This window comes from Dendronephthya gigantea, unplaced genomic scaffold, assembly GCF_004324835.1.
Source record: "Dendronephthya gigantea isolate DGI-Jeju-01 unplaced genomic scaffold, DenGig_1.0 000157F, whole genome shotgun sequence".
Classification (NCBI taxonomy): domain Eukaryota; kingdom Metazoa; phylum Cnidaria; class Anthozoa; order Malacalcyonacea; family Nephtheidae; genus Dendronephthya; species Dendronephthya gigantea.
In genome coordinates this window covers 402,547-429,077 of record NW_021163167.1, presented here as the reverse complement: position 1 = coordinate 429,077, position 26,531 = coordinate 402,547, and the positions used below count along the sequence as shown (strand labels likewise).

Here is a 26,531-nt window from a genome sequence, read left to right as displayed (position 1 = left end):
TTATAGTAAGGAGATGGATCTGGCCAGCTCAGGAAAAAGGTTTGCTTCGTTTGAAATGGCAAGAGGTTTCTGGATACAAGTATTTCTAGTAAAACAACTATACCACGAGCTCGAGTCGTATATGAGCTGATAGCCGGTCATATTTGTTTTTAAATATGATTACAAAAGATCGTCCACCACATCTAATAATTCAACTGTGATTTATTTATTCCTAATTTTGATTAAACATTAACATCTATGTATACACGGAAGTGAATAAAAAATACATACTGTATAAAAGTAGTAATATTACGTGAAATCAATAATCTAAGTATGTACTTTATGTGAGTGCATATAGATAATTAAATTTAGGGACAAATGTTTATGATGTGCATAAAATCGCAATACATTTTCATAGGCCTTATTTCAAAAAGTATGTTTACTCGTTGCCTGCATAATAATGTTCCATGGCCGGATATGTCGTGTAGACGGGAGAAGTGACAGTATCTGGCATTGATTGCAATTCTGTCTCAAATTGCGAATGACGTTTCTCATCATACATTTCTGAACACATGCTAATAAAAAAATATTAAATAGGAGTTAATTTTCGCTGGCTATATGCATTCATAAGTATTATTCAAGGAGGTATACAAAATTAATCTTCATTGCTCAATTGTTTTACGTGCAAGATTATGCAGATTTATAACATAGCTATAGAAAGGCTGAACTAACTAGCTATGGAACACAGAAACGCCAAGCGAAATGTATTATCATGAATCTAACAACATTCGACAAGATTTGCTTACGATTTTTTATTTCAAATATGAAATGAAAGAAAAACTAAGCAATTCATTTATGATTTCTTGAACTGGAGGTAGACGTGATAGGCATTGACAGTGGACAGCAAAAATTGAGTACTGGATTTTATAAACCTCTAGCTGATCTGAGTAATAAATTCCACAAATAAAAAAGAAGCTAGATTCTCGACAAAATTGAATTTAAATTTTTCAATTCATATGACTTCGGCACCAGAAAATTTTAAGGAATTCTATTGTTTTTATGCGTTTTTCTCCAACTGTAAATTAGAATGAAATGCTTTCGCTCCTTGTGCTATTACTTAAAAGAACAGCGACAATTATCTCTAGGCGCATGATTACTCAGTTTTGTCGAGGTGCCTCATGACGTCATGATATCAGATCAGCTGCCCTTGTATTCGTAGCTAAATTACCAAACTTAGCCACAATTGGTTGACGACAGTTTGAAATTGAGATGGCGTGAAGTAGAATAAAAAAACCTGTGCTTGATGAACAATTATCGAGGATCAATAGAACAACACCAGTTTATTAATTATAATCATCAATCTATAATACTCTCGTGCACAGTGTTATGGTATTTATTTCGAGGGTTGAAAATAATATCGAACGAGTTGGGGGCCGCGAACGAGTGAGCTATAATTTTTACGACGAGAAATAAATTCCAATGTGCGTACACCTGATTTATATAGGTGGATAATAAAAACCGTCCTTGATGAACAATTAACGAGCATCAATAGAATTTTTTTTCAACGACGAAAAGTAAAAATCTCATGTGGCTTACCTAAATCCAGCGATAAGAACCAGAATAATGGCGATCGTAAAACACAATGTACTCCATAAAATGACCGCAATCGTCAAATTCCTGACGATATTTACATCATCTTTATCAACCGCACTGGCCACTAAAAGGAGTTACAAATTAAAATCTAATCAAATCAATTGGCGACATACGTAAATTATGAGAGGCGTATTTTTTACAAGCTACTTTTAGAATAGGTTTATCATACGTTATTTGATATTAATGATAGTTATATCAAAAATGAATTAACAGCTTCTGATTAGCTAACAGCCACGTTTGAAATCGTCATGTTTAATTTGTACGTGGCCTCGCGAGATCAACGATATGTTGATGAAAAGCGAATTTCGCCTTTGATACTTTTGATATTACGTCATTGTCCCAAGGAGCCAGAATGTGAAAATTAAGGACACTTAACACAAAAACGAGCAAACGAATTTGCAATTTTCATTTAAACACAGAAGCAAATGAAAGAATTGTATTAACTTATACATTTATCTATTAATTTGTATACGTTTTGTTCATTTTTGAATATTTCAAGGACATTTTATCTGGATATTTCAAGATGAAATTTGTCCTGGATATTTCAAGGACATTTTGCCTTGGATATGTATATTAAGATTAAAGCTTAAATGTAGGATTTTAGTGATAAATTCTCGCCTTCTGGCAAATCTGCATTACATGCATTAAAAATGCATAATTTTGAAATAAAAATGTATATTATGACAAACCAAATAGTAATGCAAATCACATACCTTCGCATGTAGCACCATTTCCTGTATAACCGTCGTTACAGGTACAATTGAACGACCCAGTGGTATTACTGCACGTTGCATTACTGTGGCAATTATGAGTCCCAAGTGCGCATTCGTCAACATCTTCAAAAATAATATAATTGAAGATTAAACGACCGACACTGTTTAATAACTCGATGTAGCTACATATTATGTTCATATAGCAGTGTCAAATTCCACTGTCATAATTATGAGTGTTGCTTTTACCATCTTATCAGTGACAATTAATTATGAGTTCAAAGTTTGCATTCGTCAACATCTTCCAAGGTAACAAAGATTGAATATTTAACGTGGGAGTTGGTTTCGTTTAATGCACGTTCATATAACAACGTCCAAATAGACTGTTTAAATTTTAATTCCTCCTTTTATGAAATAAAGATGTATTTTATGACAAACAACGCGTTGCTAGATTGTCACAGTTGTCAGTGCCAAGTGCACATTCAACAACGTCTTTAAAGGTAATAAATCATGAATATTTGGCGAAGAAGACGGGCAGTTTCGATGAATGCGCACATTCGGTGCAGAATACTATTTTAGAGCTGCGATTATCAATTGGATAGCAAATGAGAAATAATGGAGAAATAAGGACTGAAGAAATATTCCAGAGTATATTATAGCATAAAATCATCTGAAGCACTTCTTTCGTAATATCGCATGAAGCAGCGCACGCATACATGCATGTTTAAAAACGTGGAACACTCATGTATAAACCATATACACACGTAAAAACGCACGAGTTGTAACAAGCCTGCAGCAAGCTTGTCGCAAGCTCGTTTCAACAAGCTTGTTGCAAGATTTATTCGCACCGCTTGTCCCAAGTTGTTGTGACGGACGTGTAGCAAGTTGTTGTCAGACTTGTAGCAAGTTTGTTGTGACAATGCTGTACCAAGGTTGTTGCCAACAAGCTTGCTACAAGTCTGACAACAACTTGCTACAAGCTTGTTGAACTTGAGCTGTTCCAAGCTTGTTATAACAAGGCCGTTACAAGCTTGTCGCGACAAGCTTGCTGCAAACATGGCCGCGCATTAAATCTCGCTTGAAAACACGCGTGTTTTCCCGGAGATTGTGAAACAAAAAACAAACAACACAAAGTTTGATGTAAAAATCATATTATTTTAAAAACAAATTCAAAGGTTAGCAATTAAATACAAACTTCACATTTGAAGTACCAAGATTACTAAAGGCTCAGTACAAGAACATATGTATTTTCCTTTCTGAGTATATAGCCTAATAATCAGTTCGTAAGAAAAGTTTCTTTGCATTCATATGGTAAAAATTAACTGGTGCATGAATATTCTTGTATAATACCAGTATTTCAGTCACTTGTTGAATTGACTTCGTCGTCCCATGCAAGAATCAACAGCTAGCTGCACCTCATTCCTATAATTCACTTTGTTTGATACGACTTTCCGGCCAATACCTCAGTTTAGCTCCAGTTTGATAATCAAATTCCTATAAAGTATAATATACAATGGCTTCAGGAATCAGTTACTTTAAAAAATATGCAAATATTTTTGAGGAAACTGGTTTGCAAATACGTTGAGGAAACTCCATCCTGTCTGCTGTGGCGAGGGTCTTGCTTGCCATCCAAGTCTAATGTCAAATAAGTAATGTACAAATACTTTATTACCATAATACGTAAATATATATTATTATTTCTAATCAGAGCATGCTAAAAACATACGCACAGATATTAAAAATAGGAAATTTTGCACTTTACCGCACACCTACTCGTCATTAAAAATATTTGAATTATTGAATACAAAAAACCGGCAAAGTTTCGATTTTGATAAATATCCACAGAAACTAACAGTTCAATGTTTATAAAAAGCAATAAATTCAACAAATATTTTAAAAACTATATAGTTTTAAAAGGCTAGCTTGTGTACTATAATAAATTGTGTTGCCGGCGTTGTGTACGCCATATCAATATTTGGATGAATTAAACGCACATACCTTTATTAAAACGTCGAACTGTAGTATTCTTCAAACTTTTTTAAGTTGCCCATCCGTTTTAACTGATATTTCAACGTTTATTAAACTTTTAAAGGCTTAAAAATCAAAGGTTTTGGCACAAAGATAGCTCAATGACCAGGTGAATCAGTGACTCTTGAAAGAGCAGGGAAATTTGCAAATATACTGACGTATATTTCAACCAATAAGATCACTTATACATAGTTTAAACAGAGTCTGAACCAATGAGATTACTCCGTTGAAATCGTCACTTCCTCAACGGTTCAACGGTTATAGATATCCTTGAAACAAGGAAATGTTCATCTGTAATGTTTTTAAGGAATTCGGATTCTTTTCAAATCTTATTACTAAAAGAAGTTATGTATATATATCAAATTTATTGAACAATGTTCAAACGGAGAAAATGCAAACGGGACACGAGATCCCATGCGAGGCATTCTTCCGAACTTCGTTGCAGAGTGTTAAAGTGTTTAAAAGCTCGTTGATCTTGCTTTTTCCATTTGATGAATGGCAATGATGAATAAAATCATATTTGGCCCAGTTCAAATTGATTTTGTTGTTATCGGAAAACTTTTTCCGTTAACAATGTCGCTACAATTTGTTGGAACTGTCTTGTTACAGCATTGTCACGCGCAGCCTTCGTACAAGCTTGTTGTGACAGGCTTGTTACAAGTTGATGACTATAACAACTTGTCAACAAGTTGCTCCAACAAGCTTGGTACAGCTTGTTGTCGACAAGCTTGCTACAACCTGTTGTCTCAACAAGCTTGTTACAACTTGTCAACAAGCTTGCTACAAGCTTGTTGAGCTAACAAGTTGTCAACAAGATGTGAGATTTTTAGGTGTGTACCACGCAGGTTGGTAAGTCTCGATTTCACTGCATGCGCGCAAAAACATTATTAGGAAAGAATACGTTAAAAGCACTTAAATTCCTTTGGAAAACAACTTAGTATGGACACGATTCGCCCAGGATAATTCAAGAACACTTTTTTGATGGTTCATTGCCATTTTATGTCTTTTAACCGAAGGACAATAATGCATTTCCTTTAAATTGGGGATTTTAGCAATAGATTTTAAATTGGTTGCAAATCTGCATCATAAACAATAAAAACGCACAATTTTGAGACAAATAGATAACCGTAGGTATGCATGAACGTGTTTATGCTTACCAAGACAGCTTCCGTTACTTTTTTCATATCCAGAAGGACAGACACATTCATAACTTGTGTCTGTGTTCATACATAACGAGTTGTTACCACAATCAGGAGCATGGATATTATTTTGTGGATTGCATTCGTCATAATCTGGGAAGATAAAGACCGTAAAAAGACTGTACGTACAGTATAATTATCTTCTTTAAGGTATCCAGCAACCCCCCGATATTTCAAACCAAGTACACAATCTCCTAAGCTTACCTGACCTATGTTATGAAACCCATATTATGAAATACTCAAATTATGAAATTATGATTATTATGAAATAATCAATCAATATTATATTTTTTCAAGTATAAAATATTATAGCTAACGCTGCCATCATTCGGTACAAAAAGAATCATACTGTAATTCATAAAGTGTAAACATGTTGATGCACTCTTTTAAAACACTTATAAGTTTACACATTATGAATTATTTCTCTTACACCGCTTTTGGTTGAACTGTATCAATGACTATGTTCTTCTTAGTTACCTGTCATTCTTTATCTTTTTTTTTTCTCGTTTTATTTTCAAACAAGTTTATGAAACGCTTTTACAAAAGAGTATACGAAATGAAAGTTAAATTGCTCACGACTGACATTTTAAATTCTGAAATTCTATTATAAAATTTCACTGTTGGAAATATATGTTAATTGCTTCAGGCGAGCAGATTTTGCATGCATGTATTTCTTGTTGCGAAAATATTCAATAAGTCGAAAATATATTTGGGAGTTACATACCTTTCACACTGAAAAGGCCTTTTACTACAGTGCGATCTGCGCTCTCGCTGATTTGGAGATCTGCTCCAAGAAATGTGCCGTTTTGTGTGAAATTCATTGAATCGACTAATTGTTGTTTAATATTGGTACTGTTTATTCCAGCGGAATCATTGAATGTTGCAACGTAATCAAGACCAGCAGATCCTGGGCTGCAATCGTGAAAAGAGAAAATTAGACTTATCTAAACATATTATAATGCAAGATTCGTGACTTAACGTTTACCAGAAACTTTTGTTGTTTAGCATCCAGTGGCATTTTGCTATATAGGTTCATCGTGAATAATAAATTTTTCCTATCAGTTCTATAATATTATGAGGATTAGATTTTGACACAGTAATTTTGCCCGGAACTGAAATGTATAATTGTGACACGGCGAAAGTAGAAATTACGATAGCAGGATACATATATTTCTGTAAAATTTTAATGATCTAGGCGGATTCTACGGAAAATATCTGTAAATCATATAATAATTATAAGGTTCGATACGGATTGCGAGTCGATCGCTGAGGAAGCTACAATGCCGACTGAAGGGGGGGGGGGGGGGAAGGAAAGCAAGTATGCAACGCTCAAGTGGTCAGTTTTTCCAATTAAAAAATGTGGTAAATTGGACAAAATTCTTCACTAAAATGCAACAAAAAGAGTAATCCTAAAAATATTACGGCTATATTAAAAAAACAGTACACAATGGAGCAACCTTTCAGTGAATCAAAATCCCCCAAGATAAATGCGAGGAATACATGCAGCCCTTATACCAAACGAACTTTTATCTTGGGACTTCCATCGATAGGCTCTATATACCTTATAGAGCAGCAATTGCAATTTAAATATCTGTGAGTGAATAGGCTCTCGCCCAGCGTTTTGCGGCGACTGGAGAGTTTTTCATTTGTTCGATACACTGAATAGCGATTCCAAACATTGCGTCTTTACCAAGGAAATAAGAAAAAACTGCCTCGTCTGTATATATTCTATGCTGGGACCATATATTATTTTTAAGTTTAACGCAGCTATGAAAAGCTAGAATACCTTGGATGAAGCCCCATTTACGCTACACTCAGTTTATCGGAAAGCCAAGGCTAAAAGGGCATACCATTGCCCATTTCATTCCTTCCCCTCCTTTGTATTGTCTGAGCACTAATGAAATGGGGTACGCGTACCCATTTTAGCCATGCCCTTCCAAGAAATTGACTGTATTGTGTAAACAGGGCTTCAGTCAGTTTCTGTAATAAACGAAAACTAAACAAACCAAAAAAGCCTGAAGAGAAGTGTATAAAGAGAGGACTGTAGCTAAAAGCTTAATTGGGGGGGGGGGTATATTCATATATTCGTCTTATGCTTGACTGAAGGGAATATGACTGAACACAAATATGAAATAAACAAACGAAAAAGCGAATTTTTTTGTCCGTATTTGCGATTACCTGGCAAAAACACAAAGTTTCAGCCCGGCCTGAAGTTTCAAATTGTACATTTTTGTATTTAGCATTTTATGATTTGAGTTAATTCCCGCAGGCAGAAATCCTTCATTCAAATCTCAAGAACAGGTGATTTTTAAAGTTTTGTGGGGTTTTTTGGGACACCCTGTATATGCAGCTGTACAGCTAAGGCGCTGTATAAAGAGTTGAGCAAAATCTCAAAAAGACTGTTAAAACTTACAATAGTCGTAAAATGATGCATTTCTGAAAGGTGAAACGTAGCCTCGCTGTTCTCGTGTAGAGGTTCGTAAGCTATAGGAAGACAAAATATGAATTATTGTACATATTTATGTATATATATATATATGTTTAAAAATTACACCACGAGCTCAAGTCTATATCGGCTGATATCCGACGAGATGCGTATATCGTACCGAGTTGGCTATCAGCCATGCTATATACGACGGGAGCAAGTGGTATATTTGTTATACAATAAAGCTACTATTTTCTGAACGAAATAAATATTGTATAAAAATTAAACTAGATCAACTATTGGTTTTATCTCAGTCAATCTTTCATTGAAAGTTTACATGCATGTTTTTCATGAAAACCCGTTTTCATGAACAAAGAACTACTTTTTTTCGGTTTTACTTCCTCCTAAATATTTTTATTTCATATTTTGTATATTTGTTTAGGATCTCTGGAAACTTAAGTTTCAAAGAGTGTTTTAATTTCTCTTTATCAGTCGTAACCAAAACTGTCGGCCATTTTGTTTTTGCTACAATCACGCGAGAGTGACCAAATTTTAATGCTGCCCACGCAACCTCTAAAAAGGGAGATAACGCGCTATTTCTCTAGGAAATCAATCAATAACAACTATAATCATGTGTGGAGCATATTTCGCTGTTTACCGTGTTTGGTTTTTCTTTGGCAAGTGGTATCTGATATAGAGTAAAAAACGTATTTTTTTACCGAGACCTCAGAAAACATTAAGTTTTGTGGACTTTTTCACTATAGTGTTAAGATTAGGATTATAATATCATAGGAATATCAGCAATGTTTCTTTGTAGAAAAATTAAACTTTCTTGACATTTTGCATGGTGAATTCATTAATACTTAAATCATCAATTTTTTGAGCTTTTGGTTTGTTACCCCGGGACTTGTGTAGTGCAATGGTGAATATTGCACTGACACAGGCCCCCGGGTAAAAGATAGAAAGCTCTGCATATAACAAATACACGTGGTTGTGTTCATAAATTGATGATTTAGCTTAAAGTTAATTTTTCTTTGAGGGGTTGAAACAGCCATTCCCATTTCTCTCACAATCGCCCAATTCTTACGAACATGTTTTATGCAGTTTTACCTTGTACAAATAAACTCTGTGCAAAATTAGTAATTTTTTTGAAAAAGAAAATCTCTCATTATCTCTTATTAAACATAATATTTCGTTGTTCATGCATGACGTCGGTTCCTCTCTCGCTGGAGATTTTAAAATCCTTTACGGGAAATTTTAGGTATTAAGCCGTTACAAGGACGAAACTTACACCTCCAAAACGGTAAACCTTATAGTCGATTACTTACATCGCAGTTTTAAATATCGTTCTATCAGTTTCGAAAAAGTAATTTTGAACACATCAAATATACGTTGCGGGAAATCGTTTAAAATTTGCACAATTATTTAAAGAGGGGACGGGCAATCAGTTTGATAAAGCATAATTGACAGTCCAAGCAAAAAGCACAAGAGCGACCATAAATATTAATTTTTTTATGAATGACGTTGTTGACGTACCTCAGTGAGTAACAGTTCAGTAAATAGAAAGTATTCTAAACTTTGTGTATCATTATAGGCGGGTTTGTAGACGCGATTTATAATCACAAATTGACCTTCGACAGAGGCCTGAATATCTATAAGAGGAAGAGAAGACGCATGAGAGTTGCGGTTTAATTGAATTGGTATGTATATGTGGGGTAGGACATTCATGTACACTGTAAAATTTTAATCGTGTAAGTAACAGAGTCATGCACACTGTATGCGAGTACTAAAATGAATGTGAGCTGAGTTATTTCATTAATTATAATCCTCTGTTATCGTTGGCAAACACTGCATTATCATATCAAAGCATGAATAATTAATGACATTTTTACCCAACCAAATTTCGTGAATAAGGTCACATTCACACCCTGTATACCACATTCAAATTAGATTGACTGTATCGGAAGGATGTAGCCCTTTGTCGCAGTCTTTTAAATGTACTAACATTGAAAATCATCATTTATCATTTTTTAAAAAATTTCCAGTGTAAACCTATATGTTTCCGTAGTCGATACTTAATAATTTTTCTCAAAAGTATATAAAGAACGCGAGAATTAAACTTTTCAGTACTTGGTAATAAGTACAATTTGAATGTTAAAATTGACAGATTTCGTATTTTGTATTCTGAATGGCGATTGGCTAGTTGTATATACTAGAGTGTTTTTTATTGGCTATGAGCCAGAGGGCAACTCCAATTGCAAAATATGCAATTTGTAGAGCTAATCATGAGATGTACAATCCAGGGTTAATACTCGTAATGATATTTTAATTACGCCAGGGCATTGTGTCGCACAATATACAGAACCCAAAGTTGTTTAAATTCTAATTTTATTGACAGTGCATATTGGACATTAGACAATCGATGTTTTTGTTGATAAGGCGCATGCGCGAAATATGAACTAGACTGTTAATCAGTAATACCCTGATGGGCTAGGTTTATATTACATTGAGAACACCGGTGTAAAAATCTCATTATAAGGATACAGAAACTATCGGCTTAAGAGGAATTGCAGGCACATGCAGGTAGCTGAGGTTGCCAACGATGTTAAGCTAAATACGCGAAACCTACCAGTACATTCTCCATCAATAATTTGCTGTCGTGGACTGGTACAATGGCAACGGTATGCTCCAGGGAAGTTGACACATTCTTGACCTTGACCTGAACATTTTCGCGATGCTCCAACACATTCGTTTATGTCTGCAAAGAAAGATATGAAAAATCCAATAGACCTTTTCGGTAGATACGTCACAACATTATCGTTTTAAATTCTGAACCACTTTAATTCAATCAGATGGATTTCAAGTTTTACTCTCGCGAGCCGCGTGCAAAGATACAAAACATTCTTCTTCAACACATGCACGGAAATAAGTTTTCATTTTGTTAAATAAGTAAGGAAATAAGTCATAACTGAAGAACGAGGCTCGCGGTCTTTGCCCCTAAGCTTAGTCAAGAACTAGCTTATTTCCACATTTTATTGGTGAAAATAATTTTTTTAAAACTAGCCAGTGGTGTTTTTACATGTTGCTTGATTGTCACAGTTGTCAGTGTCAAGTGCGCATTCATCAACATCTTTCAGTAAAGGCAATAAATCATGAATATTTGGCGAAAAAGGCGGGCAGATTCGATGAATGCGTACATTCGGGGCCGCTGCGATTGCAAATTGGATAGCAAATGAAAAATGGTTGAGAAATAAGAAAGACTGAAAAAGTTTTTGCATTAAAACGAGTTCTATATAATAATTCGATCTTAGGTTTCTTTTTAATTAAACTAAATCTTTATTGCAAATGAAGATAAATTTATAGCCTTAATAAATGTGGACGACTTGCATACAGATAATAAAAATTTGTTGGCAAACTTCGTTTAAAAAATCAGGATCTTAGCTAGACTTTTTAATTGGGGGACCGTTGTTAATTTATACACATCCACGTTTAAATATCATAAGAAATATCGAAAATAAATCACTTAACAATAGGTCAAATATTTGAATATACACTCCCCGTGCAATTAGGCTTCTAGTTACGGCTCTGTATTCAAGATGATCAATGCACGGGAGAATTGTCGTGCCAGTGCATCGTTACAAAGTTTTATTGTTAATTGCGTACCTTCACACATGATTCCATTTCCTGTAAAACCTTTATTGCAGGTACAAGTGAACGACCCATTGGTATTACTGCACGTTGCTTGACTGTGACAGGTGTGATTCCCAAGTGTGCATTCATCAACATCTTCAAAGGTAATAAAGATTGAATATTTAACGAAGGAGCTGGTTTTCTCTAATGATTAACTGTTAACGGGTTATTAATAATCTTGCTGAGCAGTTTATAATTATTATAGTTACAGGTGTTCCAAAGCAGCAGTGTTGTTAGTGTTGTTCGCATTCCGATTCCAGAAATTTAGATTTTAAATTTAGACCAAAACTATAACAAAATAGTAATGCAAAGCACATACCTTCGCATGCAGTACCATTTCCTGTATAACCGTCGTTACAGGTACAAATGAACGAACCGGTGGTATTACTGCACGTTGCCTTACTGTCGCAATTATGAGTCCCAAGTACGCATTCGTTAACATCTTGAAAGGTAATATAATTGAAGATTAAATGACCGAAACTGTTTAATAACTCGATGTGCATATTATGTTCATAATTATAGCAGTGTCAAATTTCACTGTCGTAATTATGAGCGTTGGTTCGAAAATCTCATCAGTGACCATTAATCATGAGTCCAAAGTTTTCATTCGTCAACATCTTCTGAAGTAACAAAGATCGAATATCTAATGCACGCTCGTATATTGTAACGTCCAAATAGACTGTAGAAGTTATAATCCCTCTTTTTATGATATAAAAATGTATTTTATGACAAACAAAATAGTAATAAAAAGTACATACCTTCGCACGTAGTTCCGTTTCCTGTATACCCTTCATTGCAGGTACAAGTGAACGACCCATTGGTGTTTTTACACGATGCTTGATTGTTACAGCTGTCATTGCGAAGTGCGCATTCATCGACATCTTTAAAAGTAATAAATCATGAATATTTGAAGAAGACAGGCAGTTTCGATGAATGCGTACATTCGGTGCAGAATAATATTTTCGAGCTGCGATTACTAATCGGATAGCGAATGAAAAATATTGGAGAAATAAGAAGGACTGAAGAAATATTCCAGAATATATTATATCATAAAACCATCTATAACATTTCATTCGTAATTTGCATCGCATGAAGTAGCGCACGCATCCATATTTAAAACAGGAAACACTTATATATGTATAAGCCATATACCACGCAGGTTGGTAAGTCTCGATTTCATTGCATGCAAACAACGTTAATAGGAAAAAAATACTTTAAAACCACTTAAATACCTTTCCAAAAACAACTTAGGATGGACACGATTTGCCCTTGATAATTCAATAACACTTTTTTACGGTTCATTGCCATTTTATGTCTTTTAACATAAGCACCATAATGCATTTCCTTCAAATTTAGGATTTTAGCAATAGATTTTTACTTTGTCGCAAATCTGCATTATAAACAATAAAAATGCACAATTTTGAGACAAATAGATATCAAACGTGTTTATGCTTACCAATACAGCCTGTGTTATTTTTTTCATATCCAGAAAAACAAATACATTCATAACTTGTGTTTGTGTTCCTACATAACGCGTTGTTACCACAATCAGGAGTATGGATAATATTTTGTGGATTACATTCGTCATAATCTGGGAGGAAAAAAATATTATCACATTAATTTTAACGATCGTAAAAAGAATAAAATGGCGGAAAGTTTTTTGCAAACAAACTAAACATCCCTGGCAGTGACGTAGCCAGCCTGACGATTTTGTCCCGCTATGTAAATTTCGAGTTATTATAATTATTAATTTCTTTAGAAATGTATTGTTTTCACAGTCAATGAACACCAAAATATTAGCATAGCGGGACAAATCGTCAGGCTGGCTACGCTACTGATCCCTGGAGGAAATAAAAAGGCCAGAAAGGTAATTGACAGTTCGCAACAAAGTACCAAAGTTGTACGATTTTCTTATGATAATAATAAACAAGTAATGTTGGTTGTACAATTAGGGATTAACTCTCCCCGACGACTTGTCCTATTTTTGCAAAATTTTTAAACATTACTCGTAATTTAATCCCGCTAATTGTAGTCGCAATCGCACGCGTGTAATTATTAATAATCATAAAAGCCTTTGTCAAAAACAAAATATTTACGAAGAAAATACGAAATTTATGTAATGTGATTATAAATAGACTACTAAGGAAAGGTGTACCCCTAAGGGGATAGCGTTGCCGACGATAATTAAAACTCTTATATGGACGGCCTTTGCCCCCCTATCCAAAAGACCGACAGGTAATTGAGTGCACGCAATATGGGAAAGGTGGCGAATGGCCAGCATCAATTTGAAAACTAACAAAGACCAAATACCCAAACCACAAACGGTCAGTTTAAGCGTGACATCGCAAAAGACGGAGTTCGTTTAAAGTTGAACCCACCTCCTCCCCAAAGCCTCCACTAACAATTAGGTACATTCGATGATTTACAGTAGCTGATATATATAGAGAGAGGACTGTTATATCTCAATAAGTGATGTTGTTATATAGGCGCTGTGTATTTTAAATGTGATTGGTTCATTCGTAGTCACATGACTTTAAATAAATGCAATGTTTCTCGCCAGGGAAACAAGTGAAAAATTGTTGCCCGCATATTGTCATAAAAAGTTTTTTGAAATGAAATTGTCGTGTAACATGTATGTTTTTGTTCCTATATAACAAAACATTTAATGTTCGCTACACCTCGGGAAATAGTGAGTTTTGTTTTCCCTCGAGCCTCAATGTTTCCCTCGACTTCGTCTCGGGAAACATTCAGACTCTTGGGAAAACAAAACTCACTATTTCCCTCGGGAGCATACATTAAGTGTATATTAGAAGGTGTATATATATATAAACATGTACTGGCGGTAGTTTGCCTCCACCCTTTTCTGAGCATAAATATTTGGAAACTTAAGGGAATGTATTCATAAATATCGTTTTGTTTGACAGAAATAAAGCGGCTAGGAGAACCATCACTCCTAGCCAATATTATCCCAAAACGGCGTAAAATTTAATGTGTCGTTATTAATGCTCTGAAAACTGAGCTAGCGGAAAGGGTATGCAAAATTCATGGCTGGCAATATATCTATTCGGAAATAAATCACATTACATAAAGGTATTTTGTGCCTAATCCATAATTTTTGGCCCTGAGAATTGTAAATCAATATTGCCTCGGTGATATTCTTAGGATAAACTATTTTCTCTGTCTGCATGGCACCAAGTTTAGAAATTAATGAGCGGAATCCCTTCGCCAGTGTAAACTTTTATATGCACGCATGTGCTTATTCTTTTGTGAATATATAACATGTCTCTTTGGTCATGATTTTCAAACTAGGAATCCATAGATAGTGCAAAGTTTCATACCCTCTAATACCTCATTATAGGGTTTTAACTTCTGTCAGTAAAAATCTAAGGAACCCGGTTTAACAAAACCCTGATTCAAGCAGAAAGTTCATTTTCAATATTTCGATTGCTCTTAAAATTATCGTGAAATTTGTACGCTTCATTTACCAGGCTAGATTACAATTGTAATTCCAAATTATTTCGTTGATTGTACAGTTGCATGTGAACTAATGAGATAGTATTTAGATGCCTGTATGTAAGGGGACAGATTTTGGTGAAAAGGCACTCCTGTAGCAATGCGTAATAAACGAAATATAGAATGTTTGCAAAGCATTGTTTGACCCATTGAACCTGCTATCATCATATTTAGACGATTGTGATATTCTTGATACTCGTTCGTGAAACTTCTACTTGAAGCTCTGTTCACACGATCCAATTTTGTTGGATCCAATTCACTTCTGAAGTGGTTTAATAGTTTGTTCAGTTGACTTGCAATGAATATGGGCAGCAAATACACTGAAGCCAATTCAGTATTGTTTCATCGATAATAGGCTATATCCCATACGTCAAAAGTGAATTGGATCGATCAAAATTGGATTGTGTAAGGGCACCTTTGCCCCAATTGCCCGGTAAGGGGGGGGGGGGCAGTTGTATTCTTTTTGAATTCACATCAGCTATATAAAATTATGTATCATATTCATCTTACTAATTGCTTCAACCCAATTACATCATTCTATAGAAACGCAATATCTTGTAATTTAAAGCCATAATAGAAAAATTATATGACAGAAGCTTCTCGAGTTTTTTCCTTAACTTGAGCCTGCCTGACTGCCGCCCGCTATTAATTTTAATACTTTTACACAAACGCCTCTGCGGACGAAGGTAGTGCTGTTGTTATATGTTAGCCAAAATATTGGATAAAGCGTTAATATATTTTGGAGTTAAATACCTTTCACACTAAATTGGCTTTTTACTTCAGTGAGATTTGTGCTCTTGCTGATTTGGAAATCTGCTCCAAGAAATGTGCCGTTTTGCGTTACATTCATTGACTCGACTAACTCTTCTTGAATATTTTCATTGTTTATTCCAGCGGAATCATTGAATGTTGCAACGTAATCAAAACCAACAGATCCTTCGCTGAAATCGTAAAAAAGAGAAATTAGACTTTACTAGATATATAATGCCAGATTCGTGTCTCAACGTTTACCGCCAGAAACTTTTGTTCCTTACAAATGATACTTTGAAACTCGTGATCTTTTCGTCATTTGCGAAAGTATATTTTGAAAATGTGTGGAGACGGCATACTCTGTGGCGTAACAAACCTGACCTGACGATTTAGTCATGCTATGAAAATTATTATTATTCATTTATTGCTTTTATTCATTATTCATTATCATTATTCATTTATTGCTTAGAAATTCATTAATTGCTTTCACATTCAATCAATACCAAAATATTAGCATTTAGCATCTAAATTGTCGGGCTGGCTGCGCCACTGGGGATCAGTAGCGTGAAAACCATAAATTTCTAAAGACATGCATGAATAATTATAATAACTCGAAATTTACGTATAGCGGGACAAAATCGTCAGGCTCGCTACTACGAACGTTTACAGTGTATTAAAACGTTTACAGTGCTATAAAATTTTTTTCTTATTATCATTATTCGTTTCTTTAGATATTCATTAATTGCTTTCACAGTCAATCATCACCAAAGTATCATCGATTGATTTACGGTGTACAGTGACGGATCAAAGGCAAGTGACGCATCAAAGGCAAGTCAGAATAATGGTAGATTTCTACTTATAGAGGAAATCCGTTCAAAAAACAGTCTCAAAAACACTCAAAATTGAAATCACACAATGTAATAGTTAGACAAGATAAAAGACCTTTATTAACCATATAGTTATAATTATTACAATATACATCAAATTTTAACAGCAGCCCGGTGATTTCAAAATTTTGTGTTTTTTTTGACACCTTTACACCTAATTCTAGCTACGGCCGTGAACAAAGAGTTGAGGAAAATTTCAAAGGCTGCTAAAACTTACAATAGTCGTAAAATGATGATCGACTGAAAGGTAAAACGTAGCCTCGGTGTTCTCGTGTAGAGATTCGTAAGCTATAGAAAGACAAAATATAAACTATTATAGATAATTATATATGCATATACTAATAATATGTTTGTATTCTTGTATTCTTATGCATATATTAATAACATTCTTGATATTTTGCATGGGTAATCAATACATGAAGAATCATCAATTTGCTTTCGGTCCGTTACCCCGGGGTTTATGTAGTTCAATGGTGAGTATTGCATTGACACAGGCCCGGGTAAAAGATAGAAAGCTCTGCTTATATGGTGTTGTTCACAAATTGACGATTTTAGTAAAAAAACTTTTTAGTATTTTTTAAAAAAGGAAGTCTCTCATATGTAACTATTAAACATAATATTTCGTTGTTCATGCATGACATCGGTTCTTCTTTTGCTGAAGATTTTAACATCCTTTACAGGAAATTTTAATGGGTATAAACGCGTTGCGAGGACCAAACTTATAGGTATACCTCCAACACTGTAAACCTTATAATCGATTACTTACAATCGTTGGTTTAAATATTGTGTTATTTCAAAAAAGTAAGGCTAATGATCCGAATTCAGAACACTTTTTCTATTCACAACACTTATAATGATACGCTAGTCAAACAACTAAAGCATATGGGAGTGTAGGAAATATGATGGATGATCCATCCATGCAAACGGAATTTTTTGCAGTTTCGACATGAAGTGTTCAGACGCCAATTCCATTGACCAAATTTATCTCTATTCCTCATTGAAACTGAAAATGTATATCAGTGTTGATGAATGGAATACAAAAACAAAAATATCGAAGCAAAAAGCACATGAGCGATTTCATGAATATTATTTTATAAGAATGTCGTAGTTGTACATACCTCAATGATTAACACTTGAGTAATTTGAAAGTATTCTAAACTTTGTGTATCATTATAGGCAGGGATGAAGACGCGATTTATAATCACAAATTGACCTTCGACAGATGCCTGAATATCTAAGAGGAAGAGAAGACGCATGAGAGTTGTTGTTTGATCGTTTAGGTAGGGTAGGACAGTCATGTACTGAAAATTTTAATTGTATAATGTTATTAATGTAATGTTAAAATTACGGCGTGCTAATTGGCCGATTTATTTCAGTAATAATACATTTCGTTGATTATTACATTTTGTAATCATCGGCAAATACTGTATTATCATTGGCTAAGAGGAGTGGGATTTGAGCGGCTCGTCCAACTTTGGTAAAATTTTCAAACATCACTCCTACTATTAATCCCGAATTGCACTCGGTCGCATGATTTTAATTGCACATTTTGCAATGTGTAATTACACTCTTGCCAATAAAAGATATATTATATTTAATAAAAAACATTGCAGTATATATACAACTAGCCAATCGGCATTCAGGATACAAAGTAAGAAAAACAAAATGAAAAAATGGCGCTTTTTTTCACAAAAAAACTAAACAGTCCTGAAATTCCCAAGAGAGGCGAAAATATTAGAGAAAGTAGAAAATCTTGGATAAAAATCGACCGAAATGATATACCTACATCAGATACTAATAAGTTATACAGGTATTGTAAAATCAACATTTTGTTTTCCAATATAAGATCTTTTCGTTGTCATAATATATCTATATATACTTTGATCGGCAACATCACTTAAGGTGGATTTCTATTCAGTACAAAATGTCGCATGGTCGACAATTTAGCTCAATTTTCAATCCCGATACACAAAGCACGCGAAATTTTAAACAAAAATTCAAAATGGCTGCCATGAAACTGAGACGGATTTTCTTCATTGAACTGCAGGTAACCTGGAACGCTATTATGAGCTGAAATACTTGACGCTAGATGTTGGGCTGGGTGTAAAATTAAAGCTATTGAAAAGTTATATTTCGAAATTTAAAGATTTAAACTACAAGGAAATTTTTAAAAAAAAACAATTACCAACCGCCAAAAAATCGAGAAATTTTCAAATATTTTTTAGATAATTATCTTTGTGGAAATCATTTTTATAGGGCTGAGTTTGCAAACAACAACAAATTTGCCTTTTCGTAGTTCGCTGCTGTTATTCCTTTGTCTAGGAGAAAGTTTCTCAAATTATACACATTCAAGGTTTCATCTGTTATCGTCGTGATATCCATTGTTATAGGCTTGTAGTATATATTGTTTTCAATGTTTTGCTTGTCCGAACTCTATCCCGCTCCGCAAATTAGACAATCAAATTTTTCCATCCAAAACCAACGCGCCACGTGCGGAAAGGTCTATTAGAAAAGCGATCGCAAAAAGTCGATCGCGTGACATTTTGTACCCAATGGAAATACTCTTTTAACCACGTGACGGAACGCGAGGTACTAACTCTGCCCAGATATTTTAACAACACCAGGACATTGTGTCGCACAATATACAGAACCAAAAGTTACTTAAATTCTAATTTTATGAACAGTGTATGGTTGACATTAGACGGTCTAGTTGGTCGTTTTTGTTGATTAGGCGCATGGGCGAAATATGAACCGGAATTGTAATTGGTAACACCTAGATTGGTTATTTTGGTATTACATTCAGAACACTGGTGTCCATATCTCGTTATAAGGTAATGAAACTAAGAGGAATTCCAGGCACATGCAGGTGGCCGAGGTTGCCAACGATGTTATACTTCATGTACACGAGACCTACCAGTACATTCTCCATCAATAATTTGCTGTCCTGGACTAATACAATTACAACGGTATGCTCCAGGAAAGTTGAAACATTCTTGACCTGCACCTGAACACTTTCGCGATGCTCCAACACATTCGTTTATGTCTGCAAAGATAGAAATGAGAAATCCATTTAGCCTAATATTGTAGAAAAGCAGAATTAACTAAAAGTTAGCATCAAATGTGGTATAACAACTCCCTAAAATAGACAATACCCTTCTCGACGTTTCGACCCGAGGACCTTCGTCAGGAAAGTTAGTATTAGCATTTCAGGAGAGTTAGTTTTTCAAAACAATTCTCTTGACGAAGGCCCTCAGGTCGAAACGTCGAGATGTATTTTGTCTATTTCAGGCAGTTGTCATACCACATTCGATGCCAAATTGTTTTGAAGACGCTGCTCTTTGGTTATTTTAACTAAAAGTTAATCAAATATTTGCATGTAGCTGCCTTCATAAGAGAGTTTTTTTGAGAATTTTTGAAAATAAGGCACAATGTATCCTATTAACAAAGATCCCTCCCTCCCTTGTGGTTGTCAATTGCAAGGAGATTCCCTCGCATTTGTCGAAACCCGGGGCCCATCGCTATGCTTTCCCTGGCAACGTGTCCCTGAAATATCATACAAAAGCAAAAGCTCAATTTCATTCAGTAAACTGTTGGCATTGACGTTGTTTATTTCTTGGACTTTACTTCTTTCTATCGTTTTTAAAGTTAGCTTTTTATCGTTGTATCCTTGTATTATTCTAATCTGTGAAGGTATTAAAATTTATTCCTTCTTGGACACCGTTTTTTTATCATTTTGACACTAAATATAATAACAAATACTGACTAGGCATCTCGGGAAAACAGGGTTTTTTATCCTGGTCCACTAACTGTTGCCCAAAGCACACAGCTGACTTTTTTCTAAACTTTTAAATCGACAAGCTAGTGCCGCATTTGCAAGTTTTGCCGCGTTGCTGGACTGTGACGGTTTATAGTCCGGTTAGGACTAAGTTGGGAGGGGGTTAAATATATTTACATACATTTACGTTTACATATCATAGGAACAATAGCGTACAAAATATATCAGCTGGAAGTAGGTCGAATATTTGAATATACTCTATCCCAATTTAATGAAGCTTCAAGCTATGGCCCAGTAATACGAAAGCTGATCAACGAACGGGACAATTGTCGTGCCAGTGGTTGCAAAGTCGTATTGTTAATTCCATACCTTCACACGTGGTTCCATCTCCTGTATAACCTTCATTGCAGGTACAAGTGAACGACCCAGTGGTATCATTGCACGTTGCTTCACTGTGGCAATTGTGAGTCCCAACTGTGCATTCGTTAACATCTTGAAAGGTAATATATATAATTGAAGATTTAACGAACGAGCTGGGTTTTTCAACGTACGTTTATGTAATAAAGCCCAATTAGATTGCGGTGCCCGCGCCAAGTTTGGCACCGCATTATATTCTGCCTGTGAGTTTGTTTGTTCGCATCAATACGTTTCCTTAATCGCCAAGTAAAAATTCCTTGTACATACTTGGAATGCTTGGAATTTTTTCCTAATTATTACTATTAATCTTGTTGTACGTTTGGCAAATTCCTTTTTTAAAGGAACGTTCTTTTTTCAATTTCAATCTCAAACTCTGATAATTGCGTGTATCTCTGCTTTTATGCACCCAAGAAGGACAAAAATACCACCATTCGATTCAGCGTAAGAAATTATACTTACAGGTCTTAAATATATTACTAAACAAGAGTATTCGCAGCGATTTATGACGTTTGAAAGACAAACGAAATTGAATTGTTGACAAATCGCTCAAAATTACTATGCTATACTTTACTAGTAATAGTAAGTTTGGTCTTTGACATCTTTCATATCGTTGGTTTTCTCTTTTAATTTTCGTCCTTAAATAAGTGGATCGGTCTTACATTGCGATTTATTTTATAGTACTTTGAGCCAAATATATTCCATTTCGAAGGTTTTAAAGTATAGTTTCAATAACCGAACTTTATGACAAATCGCTCAAAATTATTAAACAAATTAAAAATGCAGTACGCTTAATCCTTGACTTCTGTATCGTTGCTTTTCTAGTTTCCGGCTCTACGCCAGTTTATTCGTCTCACGTTTCTCTTCATTTTGATAGTATTCTTAGATATTATTTTTAGCCTAAATATTTTATTTCTGAAGATTTTAAAACGGCGCAATTCTGACCTTAATGTACCAACCAACCAGGCTGCGGCCGACAGGAGAATGTAAGTTGGTGATGTCGTTAGAAATGAGCGGACGTTTTATTTCTAGACAAGCATTGCGGGCACCGCATTTTAGTACTGTGTCTGGTTGTATAGTTGTTCCTTTTATGAAGTATAAATGTCTAACTGATGACGGATTATTATCTTCCGAGCTGTTTATATTATATACCTGTGCCAAAAAGACAGTATTGCGTGCTTGTTCATCGTATCTTATACCCGAATGCCGATTTAAGAAATTTTAACCAAAACTACAACAAAATGCTAACGGAAAGCACGTACTTTTCCACGTTCATATAACTTTTTTTTTTTTTGTAAGAGAAAATCATTACCCTTACAACGTAAATTATAGTTTTGGTTATTAGCGATTTGGAACAATTTGTTCATACGGCAATTCGTTATTTTTCACTTGATACACTTTTCTTAATGAGAGTATATAATTATCTTCATGGTAGTTGCATGGATGTCCAGAAAATGCATTGAAAGGAATTTTGAGTCAGTTTGATTCTGCCAGACGTGCTAGACTTTCAACTGAATTTCAACTGATTCACGCGCTCATTTACATCTTCCAGCAATGTGGCCTTCATCACTAATTGGATTTGCTTGAGCACAAAATTGAAGGTTTATGCCCTCAATTGAAGGTTTATGCCCTCAATTGAAGGTTTATGCCCACGCATCAATAGGGCGTGCATATATAGGATGGTTTTGTCAACTGATTCTCCAGTGAAGCTAGCAGCTGAGATATTTTGTGTTATAATATCCTTGTGATCACTAATGTCCCTTAGGGCTTCAATCGCCATGAGCAGTTTATAAAATATTTCCAAACGCAGTGGAAAACCAATCGTCAATAAGATTAGTTATTGTAATGTCATTGTTGTAAGGCTATTCCACTTGTTTTTATATGGTGGCGAATTTATCTTAATTACCGACAATAAGCCGCTGGAGATAATATATGGAAAGAGAAATGCAAAGGCCTCTACACGCATAGAGCGGTAGATTTCACGATTATAGCCCATTTTAAAGTAGTGTATAAATCTCGCGCGGAGAACCCCGCAGACTATTTATCAAGACATCCCACTGCAAAGAGCGTACACGAACAAGAGAAAATGACAGAGGTGTAGCTATAAATATTTTACTGTAATTAAATTCAAGTATCGAAAAAACAAATGGAGATCCTACACTAAAAGGTTTACGTGCTGCAATAAGACTTAACCATTGGGGATCTCCAGTCGTCAACGAGTATAAACATGTGAAAGATGAACATTCGATTTTTTCCGATTTTTATCGCATAGTTGTACAACACAGTTTACGACAGAGAGCATTTCATATCGCGCATGAACATGTACTTAGGTATACGTATACGGAGAACAAAAGCTTTGCTTCGGGAAAAGGCGTGGCTTCACCACATCGAAAACATGATAAAGAAGACTATGGATAAGTGCATCACCGGTCAAGCGGTTGCAAGTCCAAACCCACCCAGAACCAATTACCATCGCAGAGATGCCGAAAGCCTAATAAAAGTATTGACTTTTACGGGCCACTCGCGGCCGGAGAGTATATCTGCTTGTAGTCATTGTTCGTTATTTACGATTTCCAGAGAAAAAGGTGGTAAACTCTACAAAAGCTTCCGTGATAATCAGCCAAACTTGATAAAATATTCACGGTGCACGGCATCCCCAAAACCATTCGATCCGACAAAGCACCGCCATTCATTGGGGAAGACAACTTCCGTTGTTTACAGACTATAGGTATAAAAGCTGAGTTTCGACGCCCACAGTGGCTCCAAGGCAACGCAATTATAGAATGCTTTATTCGACCACTCGGCAAAGCTCTAAAGACTGCAAAGCTTCACGTTTGCAAGCATTAAATTGAGATTGATTTTGATTTATCAGTACAAATCTTTTGTATTTTTCCCCAAATAAAACATTCTAAATAATCATAAGCAAACTGAGCAAACCAGGAAATTAAATAATCGTGTGAGCTACTGTAGATAGGTGTCGGTGAAACAGCAATAGAAATATCGCTCGCATTCAAATCTTCGCCTTGCAATAGAAATTCAGAGAAAATATATTTCGACAAAGGATATAACAAATAATTTCGAACATCCAGATATTCTATCCTTACGTTACCTGTACAGTTGTAGCCATTGCCCTCATAGCCCATGTTACAAGTACAATTATATGAACCACCAGTATCGGTACAATTTGCCTTTACATTACAAGGATTTGTTTGACATTCATTGATATCTAGAAACATATTACAGATAACATTGGCAAGAAGAATATTGAGTTTGATTTTGATAATCTGAAGAAAAATTTTTCCATACTTTTCCCCAAAACAAAAATATTTTATTAAATATCTATCAACAAGCTGAGTAAATGACATGGTGAACAATAGCAAATGAAAAAGAATCTAAAATCCTCACTCCATCTTTAACTTAGGCACGCTGGAAGGTAAAGACTAAGTCATGGGTATATAAAACAACTACGAACGCAAACAAGGAAATAAGAGTAATCGTGTGAGCTAGGTAGCTGTCGGGGAAATAGCGGGTAAATATCGCTCGGGTTCAGCTTTGCCTTTCCGAAAGAAAGCCGGAAGAAAATAAATTTTGACAATGCAATTATACCAAATACCTTTGAATATGCCGATATTCTATTTTTACGTTACATGTACAGTTATAACCATTGCTCTCATATAGCCCATGCGACAAGTACAATTATATGAACAATCTGTATTAGTACAATTTGCATTTACATCACAAGGATTTGTTTGACATGCATTGATATCTAGAAATATAATTATTACAGATGACGTTCGCAAGGACTACATTAAGATTCATTTTGATCATCTGTACAAAATTTTGTATTTTTCTCGAAAATAAAACATATTACTATCAATCTGATTTAGCTGAGTAAATGGCATGGTGAATAATTGTAAATGAAAAAAGAATGTAAACTTTTTTCTCCTTCCTCAACTTAGGCACGTGAGATCCAAGCCAAAGACTAATTCATGTTTTAATTATTTAACTATTATAGCAAACAAAAATGGGAATTAAACCATTCATGTGGTCTACCTAGCTGTCGCGGAAACAGCGGATAAATATCGCTCGCATTCAGATTTGCCTTTGCGACAGAAGAACAGAAGAAAATAAATTTTAGCACTGCATGATATAACAAATCATTTGAATACGAGAATAACCTATTTTTACGTTACCTGTACAGTTGTAACCATTGCCCTCGTAGCCCATGTGACAAGTACAATTATATGAACCATCAGTATTAGTACAATTTGCATTTAAACCACAAGGATTTGTTTGACATTCATTGATATCTAGAAATAAATCATAGATGACGTTCAAAAGGATTTCATTGAGTTTGATTTTGATAATCTGTAGAAATCTTTTTCTTTACTTTTTCCTAACACAAAACTATTTTATTGTATAACTATTAGCAAGCTGACTTAGCTGAGTATATGGCATGGCGAACAATTGTAAATGAAAAAAGAATGTAAAATTTTCTTTATGCCGATATTTTATGTTCACCTTACCTATACAGTTGTAACCATTGCCCTCATAGCCCATGTTACAAGTACAATTATATGAACCATCAGTATTAGTGCACTTTGCATTTACATCACAAGGATTTGTTTGACATTCATTGATATCTAGAAATATATTATAGATTACGTTCAAAAGGATTTCATTGAGTTTGATTTTGATAATCTGTAGAAATCTTTTTCTATACTTTCACCCAAAACAAAAAATTTTCATTATATAATTATTAACAATCTGACTTAGTTGAGTTTATAACATGGTGAAAAATTGTAAATGAAAAAAGAATGTAAACTTCTTTTTCCTTCCTCAACTTAGGCACGTTGGATCCAAGCCAAAGACTAATTCATGTTTTAATTATTTAACTATTATAGCAAACAAAAACGGGAATTAAACTATTCATGTGGTCTACCTAGCTGTCGCGGAAACAGCGGATAAATATCGCTCGCATTCAGATTTGACTTTGCGACAAAAGAACAGAAGAAAATAAATTTTAGCACTGCATGATATAACAAATAATTTGAATACGAGAATAACCTATTTTTACGTTACCTGTACAGTTGTAACCATTGCCCTCGTAGCCCATGTGACAAGTACAATTATACCAACCATCGGTATTAGTGCAATTTGCATTTAAACCACAAGGATTTGTTTGACATTCATTGATATCTAGAAATATATCATAGATGACGTTCAAAAGCATTTCATTGAGTTTGATTTTGATAATCTGTAGAAATCTTTTTTTATACTTTTTCCTAACACAAAACTATTTTATTGTATAACTATTAGCAAGCTGACTTAGCTGAATATATGGCATGGCGAACAAATGTAAATGAAAAAAGAATGTAAAATTTTCTTAATGCCGATATTTTATGTTCACCTTACCTATACAGTTGTAACCATTGCCCTCATAGCCCATGTTACAAGTACAATTATATGAACCATCAGTATTAGTGCACTTTGCATTTACATCACAAG

The 26,531-nt window shown here is 34.7% G+C and overlaps 1 protein-coding gene across 1 annotated transcript; it reads right to left on the bottom strand.

Moving 5' to 3' along the window:
- Positions 1 to 200: 200 nt before the first annotated feature.
- On the bottom strand, positions 201 to 26,139 carry LOC114537457 (fibrillin-2-like). Its single transcript, XM_028558502.1, has 19 exons — positions 26,106 to 26,139; positions 24,133 to 24,249; positions 20,979 to 21,101; positions 19,749 to 19,877; positions 17,953 to 18,068; positions 17,052 to 17,122; positions 15,951 to 16,138; positions 13,141 to 13,275; positions 12,443 to 12,565; positions 12,004 to 12,126; positions 11,658 to 11,780; positions 10,624 to 10,752; positions 9,531 to 9,646; positions 7,983 to 8,053; positions 6,294 to 6,481; positions 5,528 to 5,662; positions 2,346 to 2,468; positions 1,576 to 1,696; positions 201 to 554 (listed from the first exon to the last, which is right to left on the bottom strand). The coding sequence occupies exons 1-19, from the start codon at positions 26,137 to 26,139 to the stop codon at positions 419 to 421; spliced, it is 2,301 nt and encodes a 766-aa protein (XP_028414303.1). The 3' UTR covers positions 201 to 418.
- Between the last annotated feature and the right edge of the window lie 392 nt (positions 26,140 to 26,531).

Excerpts from the sequence above, each read along its gene's own strand:
- LOC114537457 (XM_028558502.1), bottom strand. The coding sequence starts at position 26,139 with ATGGGCTACGAGGGCAATGGTTACAACTGTACAG. Across the intron at positions 11,781-12,003 it reads AAATGGTACTGCATGCGAAG|ATGTTGATGAATGCACACTT; the intron begins GTATGTGCTTTG and ends TTACCTTTGAAG. Across the intron at positions 9,647-10,623 it reads TATTGATGGAGAATGTACTG|ATATTCAGGCCTCTGTCGAA; the intron begins GTAGGTTTCGCG and ends TTCCTCTTATAG.